At 42.2% G+C, this 24,488-nt stretch overlaps 1 protein-coding gene across 1 annotated transcript; it reads right to left on the bottom strand.

The window, feature by feature from the left end:
* Positions 1 to 3,758: 3,758 nt before the first annotated feature.
* RSAD2 (radical S-adenosyl methionine domain containing 2) lies at positions 3,759 to 17,673 on the bottom strand (the record flags this gene model as incomplete). The annotated part of the gene is made up of 6 exons (XM_082672855.1): positions 3,759 to 4,108; positions 5,819 to 5,851; positions 8,783 to 8,932; positions 10,999 to 11,228; positions 12,799 to 12,960; positions 17,325 to 17,673. The coding sequence occupies 6 exons, from the start codon at positions 17,671 to 17,673 to the stop codon at positions 3,944 to 3,946; spliced, it is 1,089 nt and encodes a 362-aa protein (XP_082528981.1). The 3' UTR covers positions 3,759 to 3,943.
* Positions 17,674 to 24,488: the final 6,815 nt, after the last annotated feature.

The following is a 24,488-nucleotide window of genomic DNA, read 5'->3' as shown; positions in this document are numbered from 1 at the left end:
ACCATTGAATCTCTTCTCATCTTTTTGTGTGAATTGTTAAGAACTGGCTGTTCTCATTAAAGTGTAAGAATGCTAATTGGCTTTAAAACCCTTCATAAGATATTAGTGGAAAATAAAATTGAGTAAGAGCTCAATTCTATTAAAACTATGCATTACTGGACATATGCATGAAATTAATTAGCAGTTGCCTCTGGGTGATACAATTATGGGTAATTTTTATTTTCTTCATTTTGCTTTACTTTGTTTTTCAGATATTCTCCAAATGCATACTCTTTTTAGAGTCATGGGGGGGGGGAAAATGTGGTTAAAGTCTTTCTGGTCTTTCAAACCCAGCTCAATGGCATCTGAGTTGAAATTGCTATGTGGGTTTTCTGCATAATTTCCCATCCTTTTCCCCTGACTGGTACAACATATGCCAGCAGTGGCTTGACACTGGGTTGTGTACCCCAGATGTGGCTGTCTGTGTCCCAGCCACGATGACAGAGGACCTTGGCTGCCCCTTGAGTCTCTTTCACTGTCTTCAAGCCCCTGGATTTGACCTCTGTCCTGGGGGCTGGAGCCCAGTGTTGGCCTGTATCCAGGATGGGAAAAGGTAGTGAGGCCATATCCTTCTTGAAGAAGTGAGTGCTTTTAACCAGAGATCAAGTGCAAGTACATGTCTGGGAAATGCCACATGTCCGAGGAGGACGAGTCTGCGTCTGGAGGATGTGAGGTGGGCATTGGAGCTAGGGATGTGAAACTCTTAGCTCCCACAGCCAGGAAGCAGGTGGGAGGGAGAAACAGGCTGACAGGGGAAGCAGTGGCAGGGCCGGCCTGATGCATCTGAGGTGACTGAATAGACCGCTTGGAACTGGGTGTTCGGGGGGAGCTCTGCACGTCCTTGGACTCCAGGGTGCCAGACGCCTGCCCTTTGGACTGCTGACCAGGTCACACTCAGAATGGTGGTTCTACGACCACTCGTACCCTGGGCTGGTACTATTCCTGCTGCCTGTCTGCAGGAATTCATTCCTTCAGAAGGGATCAAGTTTTGGACACTGGGCCCCCAAGAGGCTGGCTTTTATTTTAGAACACAAGGAGTTTTTTCCCCAGGGGCTCACCTCTGCTCCATCTTGTTGCCCAGTGGGTTGGTTGAGATGTGCTTATTAATTATTGATAAGCTTCTTGCTTATCAAGAAGCTTGCCTTTAGCGAGGGTGGTTTGTAAAAGCATGTAATTACTTTAAAACACACACCAAGGAGAGACTTCATTACATTGACCCACTGAAAGTGAAGGTAATGTACAAAAAAATACTTTAATGTATTATAACATCTTACAATACAACAGACCAGTAGTCAAGAGCATCATATATGGAGAAAAAATATACATATTTACATATATTTCTCTAAAATTAAGAATGTCCTAAATATACTCAAGAAAAAACCTTAAAATCTTATTGCATGATTAGTCTTCAACGAATCGCAGTGAATGAAACAGTCCTTTCAACAGAAGAGCAGCCTACGGGATGAATTATTGCCTGATGGAGCCTCATTGAGAATTTGTCCGCCTGTTTTAGTATCATGATTCTCGTTACTGATCCAACAGTTAGACTCCCAACTCCAGATTGTCATAGAATAAGAGCTGACATTTCAGATGATTCAGCCAAATGATCTCATTCATCTTCAAACTTAAACAGGCAACTTTCATAGCATTTATCACTAAATAACAGAGATGGTTCATCCTTTCTAAACCAGTACGCTGCTACTAATGTCTGATCTTTCTAGGTTTCTTAAGACAAAATTCCATTCATAGTATCACAAGCCAAACTAAGCAATAATTGAAAGCACCACGGAATACTTGCCTTTAACACTTAAATTGAGACACCTCACTTAAATTACCTTTTATTTTCCTAATAAAAAGGAATATGTCTCACAAAGCTAATACACATATTTAAAAACTGAAACTATAAAGCAAAATGTTATATAATCCAAACTTGAATTTTACTCTAATGATAAATGTCCTGACTTCTCCCACTTAAGAAAAATGAACATTTGAATATTTTAAACATGAAGGCTTTGAAAATTCCCTCAGTGCACAAGAAAGGGGGTTGTGGTGTAAAAACAGCTGGAAAGTGCATTTAAAATAGCTTATTTGTTTTTCTTTTTTTCTGATTTTTGTTCATTTTTGTATTTTTTTTTTGTTTTTTTCTCTTTATATATATATGTTTGTTTTTTTTTTTCCTCAAGTGTATTGTTTTGTTTTATACTTCCCTTTGGGGAAAGAGAAATGCAGTTTCCTTCAACTCGAGAGAAATTCACTTCAACTCAGAGGATTTGGGCTTCAGATTCAGATTTTGTTTCAGATTATAATAATTGAGCATCTACTGGATACCACACAATGTCTTCTGTGCTTTCACATATGTGCCCTTTCTCTGTGGAATAATGTAATGGTCAGCAAAGTAAACTCATGTTAAGTAAGAAACAAAAAACCTGTTTTATGGTTATCTGATTATATTAAGGTCGTCATGGTTTAGATACTATCAAGACCCACAGAGGAAAAAAACTTTCTAATTCTTTTTTTTTTCTTAAAAACATAAAATAAAATGGAAAATACATGACAACAATTCTATCACAGAAGACACACAAACATATTTCAGTTGAATTACAGTGATTTAAAATTTGAAGTAGGAATATCTTTTCTGGGAAAAAAAAAAAATCACATAAACCACTTTCAAAAAGTGTTGAAAAAAGATTCTGAAGCGGAATTTCTGCATGGCTGCATAGCAGAATCAGGCAACATTTAAATGCCACCTAGTGGCCAACTCTGGAACTGCAGCTGGATTACAAGAGTTCTTTGAGCAAAAAATTGTCCATGATTTTGCTTTTGTAAAACAGTGATAGGAACTTATTATTTCCCAGGAAATGGTATATTGTCTAGGTTGCATGAACAAACTGAATGTGGTATTTCCAAGAGGAGAATTTTTTTTTTCTTGTCCCAATTCAGTGACATTTTCCCTCAAGCTCTTTCTTAGCCTAGCAAAGGAAGGCTCTGGATCTTATATTGACCTAGATTACATTCTTATTCCAAGTGATTCAGAGTTAAATGGGAAATATTATATTGTGCCACAGCTTCATTTACAGAAAATTCTGGTTCATCCTACACTCTTCGCCACACCCTTTGCTCCACCTTTGCCTGCTGCTTTTGCAGATGAGTTCATGCCAGTCCAGGAACGTGTCGCTTTTCAGGGACACGGGGACGACCAAGCAAGTAAACTCATATGCTGTTGCCTGACAGACTCAGCAGATTCACACCGCAACCCAAGCCCTGACCCCATGTCAACTTCCTCACTAAATTTAAAGCACACCTTGGTTTTGTTAAGAATCTTGGAAGAGAAAGGGGAGCAGCAGAGATCACTCACATTCCTGGAATAGTCGGCGTGGGTCAGGGCCATGCAGAGCCCCAGGGAGAGGAGTTATCTCCTTCTAGGTACTTATCAAAGCCTGGTAAGATGAGCATTTCTTATTCTTGGAAACATGTATGGACTATTTCTAAACTTCTGGGTAAAAAGTCCAAGATTGCAGTGATATAAAGGCCGAAAAGGAAAGAGCCTCACCGCAAGCAGAAATAATCGGGGGAGATAATTTGTAATTTTTCCATATGGGAAAATAACTATCAAATGAAAGGACTAGAAAAATAACTTCAAAATGGAAATACAGGAGTCAGTAAATACTACTCAAAAATTAAATCCATAATAAGCTAATTAACTAAAGTTAATGGTCTTGCATGTTCTAAGGATTTCAATTTTCCCAGTTATTTATCTGTTCAGTTACCACAGGCAATCAGATTCCACGTACGACTGAAAATCGAATTTGGGGCCGCTGGCAGTGCCTACGGGAAGCAGGGCAGCCACGCGCTGAGTGCCAGGGCGGTCCCCACAGATGCGCTGAAGGCTGTTCAGCCTTCAGCTTTACCAGTCCAGCTTCAGGTCCGCCTTGCTCCATACGTATTTCCCTCCTCGCTTGAGAAACATCTTTTCATCAAAGCCGCTGAATTTTATAGCTTCTTCTACGCCAACATCCAGGATGGACGTGGAAGGATCCTTCCGCCCGTTTCTGCAGTTCACGAAGCGCATCTAGGAAATTCATGACAGAAATTGGGATATTTCCTGTAAAACTCAATTTGAGGGATCAACTCAAAATGACTTTTGATGTTCCAATCATTTCAACAGATGTTTGTGGAGAGCTGTGAACCAGATGCTTCACTGGGGACGTTGAACTCTGGGGACATCATCTCTGTACTCAACCAGCTCCCATCACCCACGTGAACACCTGAGACCAGGTAAGGGCACGATAAACAGAATTATATACACATGCCTGTCCCTCCACTGGGGGGCGGGGTAATCGGGAAAGGTTTCCAAAAAGTGCTGCCATCTAAGTTATGTTTTGAAATTGTAAACTAGAGAGAACAATATCGTAAAAGCCCAGAAGCGTGAAACAGTACTGTGAGTTTGGGAAATTTCAGGTAGATGATATTCCTGGAGTGAAAACTGTGTGTGCAGGAATTTAAAAAAAAAAAAAGTGTAAATAAAAAAAAAGTGTAAAAGCTTCTTTTACGAAAGGGAGATAGCATGGTAAGAAAGGTGATACAGAGGCGGGCAGGTCCCACATCAAGAAGAGTAGCACATGCCCTGCTAAGGGTCTTGGTTTTTATCCTAGATTAAGCATCTTACAGACAGGAACCAGATCTTCACACCTCTGTGACCTACCATGGCACACAGCATTTTGTAGTAACACTTGTTGAATCAAAATGTTCTTAGATTGCCAAAAGTAAATTTTGCTCCTACTCTATTTATTCCAACTGTACAGAAACCAGAGAGTTTGTGGAGGAACATTGGTCAAAATCCCCAGCCAGTCATGGTACTCCAAAAATAAATTCTGTTTGACTTTTCCTCTCTACCTTGCACCCATTAACTGAACATTTGTGTTACCACCTTTTCCCCTCTGCTCCTTAAAGAAAGCACATATTGACAACAAATGAATGACTGTGAATCATCACTATTTAACTTGAAAATAATAAAACATCAAAAGTCACAGTAAGCATTTCTCGAAACACCAAATTCAGTTTAAATATAGAAAAGCCATGGTTCTCATTGGAGCTCATTTCTTAAAAACAGATCTTTGAATGGAATTATTTGTCCAGTGCTAGAAATATTGGCAAAAGTTTATGAATTGGGACAGAAAAAGAAAAGAAAAAGACACAAGGAAAGGGAGAAGTGATTTGTTTTTCAGTTTGGAGAATGATGGCATATCTCTTCCTTTGGAAGGCAGTGGGGTAGGAAGGTACCAGTGGCTTTTGGAGAGGAACTGTAACCTCTTCTCTCCAAAGCCAAGAGCTATCTGTCAGAGGACAAGCTGGCAGCATCTGAGGTATTAAAGGCAATAACGTCAAGTGTGACGTGTCCTTCCTGCAAAGATCCCTGGGTGCCCCTTGACCAGAGAACCCAGCCGAAGATGGCGTAACAAAGGACACTGCTTTGTGTGATGTCAGCTCCGTGCGACATCCGTGGATCCATAGGCATAGGGAAAAGACCCTCGAGTGCGGGTGTGTGCAAACACTGGGACCAGATTCACGCCATTGCCTGCCCACCCCCTTAGCTCAGAGATGGACACAGCGAAGTAAGGGCTCTATAATACTAATGTTAGTCAGTGACAATAAAAACATGAAATGCTGGCCAGAAAGAATGAATATGGACTAAATGGTTATGCTGATTATAACTCAACCCTGACCTTGCCGCTTAATGAATTTTTAAGGGATCATTTTATAATGCATTAGACATACTCACATATTCATCCAGAATAAGGTAGGAGTCTCTCATCTGCAAAGCAGAAATCACATACCAATTTAGTCTCGAGCATATTTTTCAGTACGTATGCTCAACTGCCTGTCTTACCACGTTTGTGCGTTTGTGCTTTATTATTTCTGGAGGCCACATTTCTTACATCTCTTGAGTGTCTTTAGATGCGTCCCTTACAAGGTGAGCCATCTGCCAGTGCCCCATACCCACCTAACACCCATCTCCGAGCCATCTGTTTGTGTCCATTCGGATTCTAGCAGATTCTAGCAGGCTGGCTTCTGTCCCATGCTGGAAGGGTCACATGCCACTCTGAAAGCTCCTCTGACAGTGAAACCCCCAGGCTAATTTCCCCATTTCCTCTAGCTCTGGGGAACCCTGTCCTTCATTGTTCAATATTCCCTGTGTCTGCCATGCCTCTGATGGACCCCCTTTTCAGTGAATAAAGCAGAATCCCTTTAATGCTATTACCTGGAAGCTTATCTGAGGATTTTAATATTACTTACATTACTTGTAACTAGTTATGCCTTCTATAGGTATATAGAGAGTGTGCCTACACTCTCATAGGAAGGTATACCCTCTATACGTACCCCATCTAGGTAGGAGTCTGCAAACATTTTTCTGTAAAGGACCAGAGAGTAAATATTTTCAGCCTGGTAGACCATGTGGTCTCTGTGGCAACTGAAAGCCACTGTGGACAATGCTTAGAGAGGAAGCATGGCTGTGTTCCACTGAAACCTTCCTTATCGACCTTGAACTTGCATTTCGTATACTTTTCATGAGTCACAGATGTCATTCTTGTTCTGATTTTTTTTCCAACCGTTCTTGGCTTGCATTCTGGGTTTGTCCCACGGGCTGTGGTTTGCCAATTCCTCCTGTGCATGGCCAGTTCGAGACCTTGTTCCTGAATGTCTGGAGGTGGGCCAGGCATCAGCATCACCTGGGAGCTGGTTAAAATGCTGAATCGTGGGTCCACCTCAGACCTGCTTGCTGGTTTGCAAACTTGGGAGTGCCCTGAGTGAAACCTTACCCACGTCAGAGGTAAAGTGAGCTGACCCCACCTATGTCAGAGGCAGAGTTCACCGACCTCATCTACATAAGAGGCATGGTTAGCTGACCTCACCTACATTGGAGGTAAAGTTAGCTGAGCTCACCTATGTCAGAGATATAGTTAGCTGACCTCACCTACATGAGAGGCAGGGTTCGCTGACTTCTATGTCAGAGGTGAAGTGAACTGACCTCACCAAAGCAAGGGAACCGACACACAAAGCTTGTCTTGGGTGACCTGCAAGACAAGAAGACCTCAGCACCCTCTGCTCGTCTTAAAAGTTTATAGAGAAGCCTGAGCTGGGTTCAGTCACATGTGCCATCCAGATGGTCTCACCGTGGGAGTGTACATCCTGAAGACAGAGGAGGGGGTCAGGAGCCTCCACTTGCCCCAGTCCAGCTCTGGGTCAAATAGTGGTCACCTCCTCTCAATAACTTCCCCAACCCTGCGGACTCTAAATCTGCATTTTAGCAAGACCCTGCCTGGGGGTGGGGGGGGGCGGTGTCTGTACAATGAAGTTTGAAATGAACTGACTAGTAAGCTTCTCAGGCTTTGGAGTTATCCAAACCCCAGTTTGTCCCTTGCTGGGCTCTAAGGGAGGTGAGTTAACTCTGCCTCTGACATGGGTTAGGTCAGCTAACTCTACCTCTGTCACAGGCGAGGTCAGCTAACTTCACCTCTGACACAGATGATGTCAGTTAATATACCTCTGACATAGATGAGGTCAGTTCACTGTACCTCTGACACAGATGAGGTCAGCTAACCACGCCTCTCATGTAGGTGAGATCAGCTCACTTTACCTCTGACATGAGTGAGGTCAGCTAACTCTTTCTGTCATGTAGGTGAGGTCAGTTAACCCTATGACCCAGCCTCAGAGTTTCTAAAATGGGGGTAATATTTCTGGCTCATGAAGCCTCTGTGAAGTGCTCAAAAAGCAGTAATTTATGACATATTTTCTTTGATCTCACATTACCTGTGTAATTAAGACAAATTTTAAAAAGTCAAATAAAATAGTGTAGAGATATGAATATTCTCCTCTGTTCTCTGGCTTCTTTTCAAAAGCTGCTCTGACCCCATTCAGGAATTTTCTTATTCGTACTCTGGTCGACATTACTCTGAAGTATAAGGAATGAATCCTTGTTCTCAAATTTCTAATATGATGTAAGCATATGAGGGAGAGATTCTTTGGCGGAAGATGGGGAAAGCTTTTGATTTTTAAATACTTTAAAAATAATAAAACTACCTATTTTAGAAAAATTTAAAGTCCAAACAGTTATCAAGGTAAACAAAAATGACTGATAATCCCATTATCCCAAGATGACCATGGGACGTGTACATACACACCTTTTTTGCACATTAGGATTAAAGGTCAAATGAATTTTGCCTATAGTTCTTCATTTGTACCTAATATCATATCATGCAAATTTATCCTTGTTCCCTAATATTCTTTGAAATAGGTTATATAGTCAGTATAACATTCCATACAGGGAACATGAGCTTACCTGTTCTCTGTAAGTTGAATATCAGGCTACTTTCAATTTTTTATTCCTGTCCCTAACACTGCAGTAATGTAGCTTTGAATAAGTTCTTTTTTTTCTTTAGCTTCTGAGAACACACTGATTATTTACTCTGTCTCTGATAACACCTGGAAGCTCCAAACTGTAGACGTGCTTTGGCTGACACTGTTTAAATTACATGATACATACACTTGGACTGACAGGATGGATCCAATTTTTCACATTGGAAACCTAAAGATCTAGTGAAACTTCCACCTCAGCCCTGAGACTACTCCCATCTCTCCACGCAAACCCTCCAAAGCTGCAGTGTGTGCAGCCCTTGGTGGAGACACTTTCCTGTTTGGAGCTAAATGTGTGATGGGGAACAAAACAACATTTGCTTCATACAACCTTCTGGTTAGACTCGGGCACCAGGCAGGGCACGTCTTTGTGGCGGTCCAAGAACGCTTCAAACTCTTCATCACTTATCACGAACGGTTCTGCTTCTCTCAGAGCATCTTCTCCAGAATTCTCACCTTCAATTATGAGGCATTGGAAGACCTGAAACACAAGTGTGGTGTTGACTTTGTGAAGAGCTTTCCATCTCTTTTTGCCCCACATCTCATTTCTCCCTGAACCTCTCCTGAGCAAAGAAGACTCCTCCAACTAGGGAACATTCTAGAAAGACACTGCTCTGGGGAAATGAGAACATGCCCTGAAATTTAGGGATATGGTACTAGAAGCCCAAACATTCCCAAAATATAATTTTTTAAAAACTGGTCTAGATTACATTTGATCTAGTCTTATAACCTAATATTTTCAGACTACAAAATAATGGTTGCCTGTAAGCCCAGGGCCTCCCGCGGAGGAGGCTGCCTGGAGGACCAGGTTCTGAACCACGTGAGCAATTGCATAACAGTTGACACCTGATCCAGGTTTACATCAAATTGCATCCTGCAGACCTCAGTGATCTGATGCAAAAACTGTTTTCTAAATGGACAGCAGCTAATCCTCTCCCTCCAAAAAAGTCAGAATTTTGAAAAGGCAATTCTGGAGTGAATCAGGCAAGTGGAAGCCAGAGTAGGGGTCGAAAGATTGGAGAAAAGAGATAGAGAAGAAGTGACAAGGAGCCATGAGCAAACCAAAGCTATGAGAAAAAATATATATAATATGTATTTATAATATATAAGTATAGTACATGAGTGATGACTGGCAGGGGGCTCTAGAAGGGAAATCTAAGAGCTTGGAGCTTAGCCCTCTGGCTCTCCTCTGACGCCTCCACACAGTGGGCCATAGCCTGGGGTCCTCCCATCACCCCTGTTTCTGTAGCTGTTTTCAGTTCCTCCTGGACCTGGGAGAGTGGCTGATATTCCAGCTTACTTACATATATAACCAAACATCAAGTTCAACATACAAATTAAAACTTTTTAAAGTAAGAAACATTTCTTGTTTGCCATAACCCATTTCCACATGTTACAGGATAACCTCAGGAAAATAATACATTAATCCCTTTCCCATCTCCACAACCCTTCTCTGAATGCTAACGTGGGATTAACAGCACATCCCAGGCAGCTTTGATAGGAAAGGTTTTCTTGGTGTCTAGACAGGAATTCCTTCCCTAGGTCTTCTCTACCTGTGGAAATTCTATCCCTCTGTCCAAGCAGGAGCCAAATACCTCCTCCTACACGAAGTCTTCCTGGCTCTTCGGCAGAAATAAAGCTTGCCTGTTTCACCCTGCCACATTATCCCAGCACACATAGCTTTATATTACAAGAGTTTTCTTTAACTCTTTTACTTGCTAGAATTGAATTCTACATCTTATCTTTAGTTGCATTAGTCTGGGGTTCAGGCACAGACTTTGGATACCTGCATAGTAATCATCGGGGCAGCTTGTTAAGAATACATATTCACATAAACCCTCCTGCTAATCTGTTTCAGGATAGTGGGTATAGGATGAGGCCCAAGAAGCTGATTTGAAACAGTTCCCTGAGTTCATTCTGAAGAACAGCCAGGGGCAGAAACCTTCAGTTTATAATTCTTTGTAAGCATCTGTGCATGGTGGGTGCTGTAAGTCACTGTGAACTGGCTTACGAGTATTTGAACCTTAGACTTTTTAGTAGCTGAGAGTGGGACTAAGTCCTAAAGCACACATCTGGGTGAATGAATCTTGGGAATGAATTTTGCTACCACTTGGGGATGGCCTTTCTCCCAAAAGCTTCTAATAATGCTATGAAAAATGAACTAACAGAATTTATGAAGAACACATACCCATTTATAAATAGGCCAAGAGTTTTTAAGACAAATCAGTCTTATTATTTTAAGAAACACATAAGAGTTAGACTTCCTATGAACATATTCTTCAGAATATCTCCAAGCACTTCTCATATTCTTTTATATTTACTTTCACAATTTCCCAGAAGGAAATCAGTTATAAGGGGGAAATTGAGGCAAAGAGAATGTAAGTCGTTAACGTTTAGCAGAGCTGAAAGAAGGACCAAGGGCCTGCTTTCCCAACTGGCTCTCTGAGTCCATAGTTCTCTGTATCCTTCTCATTTCGGGTTTTGCCGAAGCAAGTCTCTCCTGACCGTTCTCTTAATTACAACCAGCAAAAGCGACTCGGTATGTACCTTCCAGCGGATGGGGTTCAGGGCTTTAATCTGTTCCGTCATGTCCTCATCCACATTGTATCGATTGATGACAGAATTTATCTTGAAGGCCACTCTGTAATCTTGGCACCACGTCCTCAATTTTTGGAGATTTTCCACGTGGTTCTTGTTTCCTTGACCACGGCCAATAAGGACATTGACCTGCTCGTCAAAGCTGTCGCAGGAGATGGCGAGAATGTCCAAATATTCCCCTGAAGGAAAACCGTCACCATTAGGCTTTTCCATCCAAGGATGCAGACACAGGCCTTTAAGCCAGAGGTGGAGAATTGGAGTCTTACGGACCATAGGTAGACATAGGTAGGTAGATAGGTAGACATAATGTTTTGTTTGTTCCTCCAGACATCTAAAAATATTTCAAGCTGTTTGCAACTATTTTGGGGGGGATAGATTTAACACAGAATGTAGATTGATGGTGTATCTTTAATAATTTGAGCATATGGCAGCACTAACCTTGAACTCCCATATAGGACCAGGATCAACGGAAGTTCATAAATGACTGTCCGCGTGTCCGCTATTAATAATCCTTACACTTTCTTTTTGTCTCCCTATCGCTAATGATCCTTTTTCTTAGGCACTTCCGAATTCACTAATTGGCACCACCTCTCCCGTACAACATTTGAGCTTTTGACCCAAAGGTGCAGCAACCCTCCTGGTCCCTACTCTTTACACCATATTGACAGCATGTAGAGCCCATCCCGGAGAGAGCACGCTGCCCTGGGGACACAGACAGCAAACCCAACCAGTTCTTCTCTAATCACACAGCTCCCTAACCCTGTCTTATTGCTCTGAATCTGGTTCCCAAAGCTTACTTTTGAACTTCTGAACCCCCTCTTTCACTGAGTGACTCCCTTCACGGTCATTTTGATGTTGACTCATTGCCCTGTGGTCTTCCTGTTAACCGTCCTCAGGTGGGCTGTTCTACCCACATCCACACCCAGATCCACATCCAGTTCTTCATCATCTTGGAAGGAGGATTTTATCAGAGATCTCCTGTGAGTGTCCTCAACAGATCACAAGTGCAACTACCCTTTGGATGATTTCAAGGCTCAAACAACTTACACAAAGCAAAGCACACTCTAAGAGTTCAGTTAGAACTGTTTCCCAAAATGATAGTAGTAATAATAGCTAACATTTTTCAAGTGCCTCCTAAATTCCAGGTACTGCTCTCTGAATATTAACATCTATGTAAAACTTAGCTTCCCAGTCTTAGGACCAGGGGTTCGTAACCCTGGGTCGTATAGTGGAATCCCTCGGAGCACCCCAACTTGGCCTGTCCACATACCACGAGGCTCTGATATAATTAGTCTGGAGTCCAGTCCCAGCACAGATATTTTATAAAGTTCCTCAGTAGCCAAATATGCAGCCAAAGGTGAGAACGACTGTTCTAGTCTAATCGCTTAATTTGTACACAAGACTACTAAAATAGAGTTATTTCCGAAAATACTTTAAAAATTAAACATGAATAGCAAACGATAAGGTCAGGGCTTGCAAAACTGCACACTGCGTTCATTCTCCCCACTAGCGGCTCAGCTAAAACTAGCTACGCTGATAATGGACAGAAGAGTTCTGGGGCTAGTCTGTTCTGCTATCTGCCTTGCCATACTTGTTGACTTAGAGCCCTACCAGCTTGAAAAGAGTAAGCCCACTTGTTTCTTCCTCCCTTTGGATTCCCAGCAGGCCTGGCCAAAAGCCCGGGATGGAGGGAAATAGAGCAACAGACCGTGACAGAGGCGGCCGTCCCATGCCACGTGAGGCTCTCACCGTAGTTCTGGAACCACCTCTCCCGGATCAGGCTCCCGTTGCTCACTATGCTCACGCTGGGCAGTTGCAGCTCCTGTTTGCAGAACTTCACCAGCTGGCCAAGGTATCTGCCCCGGTCGTGGAGGAATGGCTCCCCACCGGAGAAGTTGATCTTTTCCATACCTGGGACAGACAGAGCACGGCTTTTCCTTCTAGTTTTCCACTTCACCAACATCCATTATTATTTTAATGGCAAAAGTAGTATATTCTCAGTGTAATAGAATGAGATGAGAGAAAAGTGGCACTAGGACGTACGCCCAAGCTCCAAAGCCTTTGGTCTTTCTAAGTGTGCGGGGTCGCCCTCCATCCTAGCTTTCCCAGGACAGTCCTGGTTTATGGAGGACCAAATCTCATCAGTTAGTTTTTTCTAGCACCCTCTTTTACTCTCAGATGTTTCTACAATGGGGCAGTGGTAAATTATAACACCTCACTATTTATACGCTAACATGCTAGCAGGTGGCTTGTACGATGAGCATTATTATCCAATAAAAATACGATCCCCTAAAAGTGTGGTTAGATAGGGGCAGATAACTAGAGAAAGTGAAACAGTGCATTGGCCAGTGGTGTAGCCCGTGAGGAGTTTGAGGATTAAGTCAGAGGTGATGAAAGAATGAGAAAACTGAACGAACAGGATGTAGAGATGTTGCTAAGAGCTTAGACGAGGAGAAATTAATTCACAGTGGTGCCAACCTACAAGCCATCCTGTCACGGCACACGGATCAATAGCTGATGCTCATAATGCTTGAGTTCTATTCAGTCGCTCTGTTCAAAAGCCGAAGACGTGGGCTTCCCTGGTGACGCAGTGGTTAAGAATCTACCTGCCAGTTCAGGGGACAAGGGTTCGAGCCCTGGTCTGGGAAGATCCCAGATACCGCGGAGCAACTGAGCCCGTGCACCACAGCTACTGAGCCCACACACCTAGAGCCTGTGCTCCACAACAAGAGAAGCCACCGCAATGAGAAGCCTGGGCAGCGCAATGAAGAGTAGCCCCCCTCGCTGCAACTAGAGAAAGCCCGCGCGCAGCAACAAAGACCCAACTCAGCCAAAAAAAAAAAAAAAAAAAAAAGCCAAAGAAGTAAATAATATATTTTAGAAGCATCTGCAGCCAGAGCAGTAATTTTAAATGTAATGTACTTTTATTGTTTAAATTTAAAAATAAATTTAAAATTTTAATAGCTACCAAAATAGATTTTCCTCTATTTGCCAGAAATCTTACTTACAGGACACATCACCCATACTATACCTTAACCATTTTAACTAACTTTGGTTTTATTTACTTAAAACTGAGAGGTCATGATATAAAAGTATTAATTATAACTGTAATTGTTTATACTCTATTAAAAAACATATGAGCATTTATTTATTTGTGCCTTGTAACAACTTTTTAAGGTTGATATATGAGTTATCAATATTGTCTGTATTTTAAAGAATATTAAACTGATATTCAGAAAGTTAAATGTCTTGACACATTGTTTAAGTGCTGGAACAGGAACTCAAATCCTGGCTGTGTGAATCAAGAGGCTAAGTTTGTTCTATAACCCCAGACCTCTCTTCATTTGTTCATTCATGCACTAATTCATCCATTCAAAAACATTCATTAGATTCCTATTACCTTCTAGATACTTTGCTAGGCAGCAAGATAAGCAGAATGCTAGGTTTCAACCTTGGAACTCAAACTCTTTGGGGACCCAGATATTAAAAACAAAACACAAGAGCACAATTTTAAATATGCTGCAGTAGGCACTTAGGTTGCTTCCATACCTTGGCAATGTAAATAATGCTGCTATGAACATTGGGGTGCATGTATCTCTTCAAATTAGTGTTTTTACTTCTTTCTGATATATATCCAGAAGTGAAATTGTTGGGTCATATGGTAATTCTATTTTTAGTTTTTTAAGGAACCTCCATACTGTTCTCCACAGTGTCTGTACCAATTTACATTCCCACTAACAGTGTACGAGGGTTCCCTTGTCTCCACACCTTCTCCAGCATTTGTTATTTGTGGACTTTTTGATGATGGCTATTCTGACTGGTGTGAGGTAATACCTCATTGTGGTTTTGATTTGCATTTCCCGGATGATTAGTGGTGTTGAGCATCTTTTCAAGTGCCTGTTGGCCATCTGCATTTCTTCTTTGGAAAATTTCTATTCAGTTCTGCCCATTTTTTAACTGGGTTGTTTGTTTTTTGATGTTCAGTTGTCTCAGCTATTTATGTATGTTGGCTATTAACCCTCTATTGGTCATATCATGTGCAAATATCTTCTCCCACTCAATAGGTTGTCTTTTCATTTTGTCAATGGTTTTCTTTGCTGTGCAAAAGCTTTTACATTTTTTTAAAAGTGTCCATCAATAGACGAATGGATAAAGGAGATGTGGTATATATACACAAAGGAATACTACTCAGCCATAAAAAATAATGACATTTTGCCATTTGCAGCAACATGGATGGACTTGGAGGGCATTAGGTTAAGTGAAATAAGTCAGACAAATATTGTATAATATCATTTATGTGTGGAATCTAAAATAACACAACAAACTAGTGAATAAAACAAAAAAGAATCAAACTCACAGATATAGAGAACAAACTAGTGGTTACCAGTGGGGAGAGGGAAGTGGGGAGGGGCAAGATAGGGCTAGGGAGAAAAAGGGTTATAATTAGGATTATATGAAATCATGTGTGTGAAACTTTTGAAAACTGTGAAGCATTACAGGATTTAAAGAATCTTTCATTCAAGTAAAAAAATAAAATAAATAAAACATGCTATAATACATGCATTTGTAACAAATGCCATGGGATCACAAAGGAAGGTGAGAGGGCATTCATTCTGCATGACGAGGACCAGGGATAATTCTAAGGAGCTTTGAAAGTTCACCAACAGAGACCGAGGTGACAAGCATTCCAGGAAGAGAGAACAGTGCGATCACAGGCTCCACGATGCAGGTGTTGTGGGAGAACTGTGTCACATGATGTGTCCACAGCTTGGGGCCCTTCAGGAATTGGGGTGAAGGATGGCAACACTGAGCTTGAAGCCTGTGCTGACAAGTTTGGGCTTGGAAGCCATGCAAGAGAGCTAAGTGGGGGAGTTAGCCATCAAAATATATATTTTAGTAAGATAACGTGCTTTCAGAGGGGACCCAGAGACAATGAGATGAATTGCAGCAGTCCTAGTGAGAAATAATGAGACCCTGTACCAGACCCCAATGGGAACGGCAAGGTGGGTCAGGCATTGGATGAGCTGTGGATGACTGGGCAGGCGTATGGGAAGCAAAATGAGTCCGATCCAGTAAAGTGCAAGCCTACGATCTCACCATATCAAGCACAAAATCCGGCAAAACTAGTGTGTGTGTTAGAGTAAGAGCTAGTGGTTATCCTGGGCAGGAAGGGCAGGGGCTGAAGGTAGCGTGCGCTTTGGGTGCCCTGCTGTTTTCTGTCTAGAGTTGTGTGCTGTTTACTTGGGTGTGTGCAGGTCTGTGTAAATGTATGTTACATGTCTGTAAAAAAGGCAAGCAAGTTGGGGCTTCCCTGGTGGCACAGTGGTTGAGAATCTGCCTGCTAATGCAGGGGACACGGGTTCAAGCCCTGGTCTGGGAGGATCCCACGTGCCACGGAGCAACTAGGCCTGTGAGCCACAACTACTGAGGCTGCGCGTCTGGAGCCCGTGCTCCGCAACCAGAGAGGCCGCGATAGTGAGAGGCCCACGCACCGCGATGAAGAGGGGCCCCCGCTTGCCGCAACTAGAGAAAGCCCTCGCACAGAAGCGAAGACGTAACACAGCAAAACTAAATAAATAAATTACTAAAAAAAAAGGTAAGCAAGTTGAGAAAAAAGTTGGCCATGTGGCTGAACTTGCTCTAGGGAAGACAGGAGGACAGACCTGGAGCGGAAGATGTCACCGTAGAACTGGACAGGCTGGGGTCTCTCTGAGATGCCTTCGAGTTACTGACGTGGTGACACCGAGTGAGAGTCTCCAGAGCAAAGGCATTGCCTTGTCTGAGTCGTAAATAGTTTCTCTAAAGTTTCATAGTAAGAACAGGTAAATAATCCAAAATAAAAGATTCAGCTATCGCGTTTCTTAAGTCAAAGTGTCTGAATTTGTTTGCAACCTTCCTCATTAACTGTTTCTGGGAAACCCCAAGTGCTTCGGGCCGACTCAGAGTGCAGCACGACCTTCCCGACCTGCCTCGCTCCGCGGGCTGGGCGGACCGGGACCCTGCAGGTGCAGGCGCGCCTCGATTAGCTTAGCAGCGTCAGGAGGATGGGTTTGCTCCACTTACACCCAGGTCAGCCGACTCTGCGGGCTGGGAAGGCCTAGACACCCATCCCCAAATTCACCTCCACATCCTCTGGAGGGAGAGCATCCTCCCTGTGCTGTGGGAACCGCTAGGATTCTGGGGGAGCCGTCCAGTCCATGCGCGCTCCCAGCCCCCTCCTGTCAGCCAGCCACGTACCAGCTGAGCCCCTGATCTCGTACTGGGTCCGGACTCACCCGCTTCCTTCAGCAGCAGCAAGCCTCTCTTGGCCTCCGCCAGCGGCAGCACGAAGGACGTTTTGGCCGTGTGGAAGCAGAAGCCACACTTGTAATTGCACTGGCGGGTGAAGTGATAATTTACGCTGATGGGGGTGATGGGCAGATCGCGGTCCTCTTTGTCTTCCCTGCTGGGCTTCCTTGGTTTTCTCCTGCCCCGCTGCTGCTGGCTCTTCTGGCCCCCTGCCAGCCAGAATGCTGTACTGAGCCGGGGGAACAGGGTCCCCAGGCTGCTCCACATGGAGCCCAGGTGCTGCACGAAGGCGCTCAGCAGCTTGAGAGTGAATGACACGGGTACCAGCATCCACATGGTGGCCAGGTTCCCTGAGGCCGCCCTGCAGCTGCAGGCTCACTTTATATGTGCCCCGGCAACCTGTCACACGGGGAGGAGGGACACACCTTCCTTGACTAACTCTCAGCGGAGCACAAGTTTCGATTTCTCTCTTTATGAAAATGAAAGTTGGAACAGGGCCAAGACTGAAGGCTCAAGGCTAAGACTAACATCTGCTTTCTCTGCCCCGCTGCTTCCCCCTGTCTATAAATAATAGGGGTATAAATAATAGCCTCCTAACTGGATACAGATGGAGAAGGTGTTGCTATCTAATCTCTATCTCCATCTAGCAGATAGCAGTAGAATTAGACAGAGACTTAGCCACGTCTGTAGCTGTTGCATTGCTTGTGCATGACATAACATGTAGAAGCTTCCATTCCAGCACCCTTCACCTGGGGGCACTCAGCAAGAGTTCGTTAGGAGAGCCAAATAGTGAAAGGAATGAATGACCCTTGGAGGATGAGACCCTACTCCGTGAGCCTCAGCATCCCCTTTCAGATCACAGTCAAAACACATAGGCAGAGCTTCCCTGGTGGCGCAGTGGTTGAGAGTCCGCCTGCCGATGCAGGGGACACGGGTTCGTGCCCCAGTCTGGGAAGATCCCACATGCCGCAGAGTGGCTGGGCCCGTGAGCCATGGCCGCTGAGCCTGCGCGTCTGGAGCCTGTGCTCCGCAACGGGAGAGGCCACAACAGTGAGAGGCCCACATACTGAGAAAAAAAAAACAAACAAAAACAAAAAAACGCATAGGCACATAATGACACTGATGCCTGAATCTTTCTTTAGTAATTTATCTTAATGTACGCATTTTTACATATTCAAATTTAGACCTTGTATTTCCCTGCATGTCTATGCATTTCTATACCTTTTTTAATAGACAATAGGAAAATCAGATGCTTTTCTAAGATGCTTCCTTTTTTAAAAAATTGAAGTCTAGTTGATTTACAACATTGTGTTAGTTTTAGATGTCTGCAAAGTGGTTCACCTATACATATCTATCTGCTCTTTTTCAGATTCTTTTCCATTATAGGTTATTACAAGATATTGAATATAGTTCCCTGTTCTATACAGTAGATCCTTGTTGATTGTCTATTTTATATATAGTAGTGTGTATTTGTTAATACCAAACTCCAATTTATCCCTCCCTGCCTTTCCCCCTTTGAAAACCATGTTTTTTCTTCTGTCTGTGAGTCTATTTCTGTTTTGTAAATAAGTTCATTTGTATCATATTTTAGATTATACATATAAGTGATATCATATGATATTTATCTTTCTCTGCCTGACTTATTTCACTTAGTATGATAATATATAAGTCCATCCATGTTGCTGCAAATGGCATTATTTCATTCCTTTTTAGGGCTGAGTAGTATTCCATTGTATGTATATACCACATCTTTTTTGTGTGTGTCTTAGACATTCATTTATTTATTTTATTTTATTTTTATTTTTAAAAATTTTTATTGGAGTATAGTTGCTTTACAATGTTGTGTTAGTTTCTACTGTACAGCAAAGTGAATCAGCTATATGTATACATATATCCCCTCTTTTTTGGATTTCCTTCCCATTTAGGTCATCACAGAGCACTGAGTAGATTTCCCTGTGCTATACAGTAGGTTCTCATTAGTTATCTATTTTATACATAGTATCAGTAATATATATATGTCAGTCCCAATCTCCCAATTCATCCCACTCACCTCCTTTTTCCATTCATCTGTTGATGGACATTTAGGTTGCTTCCATGTCTTGGCTCTTGTAAATAGTGCTGCTATGAACATTGGGGTGCATGTGTCTTTTGGAATTAGGGTTTTCTCCGGATATATGCCCAGGAGTGGAATTGCTAGATCATATGGTCATATCCTAGATCATATCTATTTTTTTTAGTTTTTTGAGAAACCTCCATGCTGTTTTCCATAGTGACTACACCATCCAATGTTTCTTTATGCAAATACAAGTAAGTACGAATATATATAAAGTTTACACAACATTCAGTATATAATATCCACATTCTATACTCTAGTTTTTTAAAGGAACTGCCATACTGTTCTCCATAGTGGCTGTATCAATTTACATTCCCACCAACAGTGCAGGAGGGTTCCTTGTCTCCACACCCTCTCCAGCATTTATTATTTGTAGACATTTTGATGACAGCCATTCTGACTGGTGTGAGGTGATTCCTCACTGTAGTTTTGATCTGCATTTCTCTAATAACCAAGATTCTTCTTAGTTGGCAAGAATTATTATGTTTTTTTATTATCTATTTTCACAGTTTTCCTAGTAAGTGTTGAGATTTGTACTGAACTTTTCTATCCTTTAGCCCTCTTTAATGGGAATTGGGTTTGATCTTGAGTGTGTGGTTTTATGTTTTCATGAGACTTGTAGGAAGTTGGGATAGTCCTAGTGGTTAAGTTTATGAAACCACAAGCCTAGCTTGTCACTTACTAGCTGGGTGACTAAGTGACTTTATTTCTCTGGATCTTCAATTCCCATCTGTAAGACCAGGTATCTCAAGGGATATTTGTGAAGAATGAAAATTCTAATTTATGTGAGTCACTTAAAACAGTGCCAGGAAAATCATTCAATTAGGGTCAGCTTTTGTTATTCTACTCGTGTTATGTTTTGAATAGAAGCAAAGATGACTTTTATTTCACTGAGAGGGAAACTGAAAGCAAATTCAGCACAATAGCCAGTGTATGCTTAATGATTACCAAGCCTGCAGTGAGAAATATGACTTAGTCAAAAGTATTTTATAACCTTACCATGGCCTGGCTCAATTAAGAAATACTTTTGTTTTGTTTTTTCTAGATCACATGTGTATGAAGAAACGAAAATCAAATCAGTTTCCATTTCAAATCAAATATCAAATATGATTATGACAAATACGTCATAAAGGGTAAACACACAGACTTTTGAAACCAAACATTTTAAGGTTTGAATCTTTGGTCAGCCAGTATTGTTTAATTCGGGGTAACTCTCTTTACCTGCCTGATTTTGCTAACACACCTGGGAAATATGGGTATTAATGTCTATTTCACCCAGGGCATTTTAAGGATCAAATGACATGAAGTTTATTAAGCACTGAAAGTAGAGTTCATAATCAGTTAGAAATACTAGACATAATCAGTTAGAAATATCTAGCATGTATATAACATTATGTACCAGGCACTGGGCTATATTTTGCAGGCACTAACTTATTTTACAGCTGGGGAAACTTATGTCACACAGGGAGTGAAGATTTGAATCGGGACTTAAACACTTGCAATACTGCTCAATAATTGATAATTACTATCACATTATTTTATTATTACTTCTTTTTTTTTTTTTTTTTTTTTTTTGCAGTACGCGGGCCTCTCACTATTGTGGCCTCTCCCGTTGCGGAGCACAGGCTCCGGACGCGCAGGCTCAGCGGCCATGGCTCACGGGCCCAGCCGCTCCGTGGCATGTGGGATCTTCCCGGACCGGGGCACGAACCCGCGTCCCCTGCATCGGCAGGCGGACTCTCAACCACTGCGCCACCAGGGAAGCCCTATTATTACTTCTTAAGTCTGTTCTATCCAGGCCAGTTTCTTTTATATTCATTCATTTGTTTATTCATTCACTTATTCACTCATTCATTCAAGGATTCTTTCTTTCCTTCCTTTCTTCTTTTCCTCAACCATGGTTTATTGAGAAGCTCCTATGTATCAGATAAAATATTAATAAATATGAATAAAATAAATAAGTCCAAGTCCCTTCTGGCAAAGAGCTCACAAAAGTCAACGTCACTTTGATATCCTCTGAACATATACTTATTCACTCAAAACCTGTCTTCCTCCATGCATCCAAGAGTAAGGCTCAAGAGAAGTAGACTTTCTTATTCAAAGTCATGGCTGACAAAGGCCAGGGAGGGATTTCTTCTCCCAGCTGCTCAAGATGGGTGTGGGCTGGAGGGAGGTCAAGGCAGCCCCTTCTTGGTCTCTACCTCTCTGGAGTCAGCCATCTCTAAAGACATCTAAATGCAAACAGGTAACAGCCAAATGTCACTACCATTTTTCATTAGCCACAGGGACTTTTTTCTTTAAAGACTTGCACATCCCCAGGGTACTCCCTGCTCCCTGATGTGGACCATCCTGCAGTAACATCAAACAGCGGCTGCCACACACTAGCAGATTGCAGAATCGGTTCAGTTACTTGCAATCTTCATATTATTACTTTGGTAAGTCTTTTTCTGAAGCATCTTGTGCATAAAGAAAAGTGCACAATTCATACACATACAGCAGAACAAATTTTGGACCGAATGAGCACACATGTGTAACAACCATCTTGATCAAGAAACAGAACTTTGCTCAGACCTTCACGTGTCCAGTACCTTCCCCCAGGCCCTAAACCCTACCTCTGGCCCAAAGATAACCATGTCCTGTTTTCTAAAACCATCCTCTAGGTTTGCCTGCTTTTGAAGTTCCTGTGGATATAATCACACCTTATGTACTGTTTTCTGTATAGCTTCTTTCACTCAATGTTATATTTGTAGATTTACCCATTTTGTTGTGTCTACCAGTACTTTGTTCATTTTCATAACCATCTAGGATTTTATTGTTGGAATATACCACAATCCATTTAATCGCTCAATTATAATGAGCATTTGGACTATTTTGCTATTAGGCTATGAATTTTCTTGTACACGTCGTTTGGTCAACATAAGTATGCATCTGTGTTGGGTATACACCCAGCAACGGGATCACTGGTTCCTAAAAAATATACATATAGGGCTTCCCTGGTGGCGCAGTGGTTGAGAGTCTGCCTGCTGATGCAGGGGACACGGGTTCGTGCCCCGGTCTGGGAATATCCTACATGCCGCGGAGCGGCTGGGCCTGTGAGCCATGGCCGCTGAGCCTGTGCGTCCGGAGCCTGTGCTCCGCAACGGGAGAGGCGACAGCAGTGAGAGGCCCACGTATCAGAAAAAAAAAATATATATATATATATATATATATATATATACACATATATACTCCCCTTTAGCACATAATTCCATAGAGTTTTCCAGAGTGCTGGCCCGATTTACACTCCGACCAGAGTAATGTAAGTATAGCTCCACATCTTTCTTCTCACTTGGTGTTGTCACTGTAAGATGCTTGTTTTATCTGGTTTAATTTTAGCATCTCAGTGGCTGTGGAGTGGTGTCTTGTGGTTTTACTTTCCAGTTTCCTGATGACTAATGATGTTAAGCATCTTTTTAATATATTTATTAGCTATTTGGATATTCTCCTTTGTGATGTGCCTATTCAAATCCCTTGCCCCTTTTTGTATTGGATTTTCTGCATTTTTATGATTGATTTATAAGAATTCATTGTATAGATGTACTTTCTTAGTTATATGTTTTGCAAATATCTTCTTTAACTCTTTGTCTTTCCTGTTCACTCATTTACTGGTTGTAATTTAATTCATCCAATGAGCGCCATTTCACTAATTTACAGAGTTGTAATTATGTGTGTGAGTGTGTGTATTTAAGTAAATAAAATGGAATATCAAAGCACTTCAAAGTAAGAGTTCCTTGAACTTTTAATTTAATTTCCGTGTGTGTGTGTGTGTGTGTGTGTGTGTGTGTGTATTGGGTTGTGTTTTAGGAACCTTAAGACCACCCACGTGTTTGCTAATCGGCTATAAGGACTCCTGGGACAGGAACAGGTCACACTCACAGGTGGGCTTTATTCCAGGGAAGAGATGCAGAGCAAGGATAACAGGAAAAAGATGAACATCAGAGGAGTCTGGAGAGACAGGCACAGCTTCTGAGTCCTTCACCATCTAGGTTGCATAGATAGATGTGCTTTCTTTCTAGAAGCACTCCCACCCTGGGTACAGGAGTGAGATGGCTGGTCAGGGAAGCCCGCTTGGGTCTCAGGTTTGCCATTACGTGGTGGGCTGGACACGTAGGCACATCCAGCTGTGACCAGTCTTGGTCACCTAATCTCAGGACCCCATCTGTGAATGAGATGCCCATCACCAATCTTGATGTTTGTGCGAAGCAACCCTGACAAGTTGCTGTGGCGTGTCCATTGTTCCTGGTGCAAACACAGAACCATCAATGACTGATATAAAGAAGCTTGTGAGGGCATATTTCTAGGATTTGGCCACGATGAATCATGGCTCCAGGCTCCCAGTAGAGATGCCAGGAGTAAGTATCTGCACCTGCTGTGTTAACTCTCTTCTCACAGGGAGCTGTATAAACTATATTTCTTAGTGAGAAAATCAACTCCACAATATGATAGTGTACCCTTCAAATCAGAAGCCCACAACCCAGGGGTCTGGCCCCCAGAGCGGTTTTATGTGGTGCCAGCTGGTCTCTGGAGGCCAGAGCCTGGCCATGGAAGGGATCCCCAAAAACCAATCTCTTTTTCAAAATAAATGTTATTTTCTCATTTTATTGTTTATTAATTACAACATTTATATTAGTTAATTCTCCCTTTCTGCTTTCTTTTCCCCAGGAGCAGAATGACTAGAATCTTTCATGTTTTCCTGGTTGACGTTGTTAGTGTTGAAGACTCTGGCTTTTTAAATGAATAAAGCTGTGCTATTCATTCATTCAAGGACCTCTTTCAGGTGTCTTTCCAGGCCCAGCTTCTTTCCTCCACACCCACTGGATAGGTTACTACAGGCAAGTTTATTCAATCTAAACATGCACCCAAGCTGGGTCCATCAGATTCTCTGTCCTGGGAATTTGAAATTGGAGCTCAAAAATATGACAGAGATTTTTTTCACTTCATGAATGAAGACATTGTATCTTCAATCTTCGACTCCCAGTTAACATTGAGCGAGACCAGA

Source organism: Grampus griseus (assembly GCF_964374135.1).
Source record: "Grampus griseus genome assembly, chromosome: 15".
NCBI classification, from domain to species: domain Eukaryota; kingdom Metazoa; phylum Chordata; class Mammalia; order Artiodactyla; family Delphinidae; genus Grampus; species Grampus griseus.
This window is presented reverse-complemented; position numbering and strand designations above follow the sequence as displayed.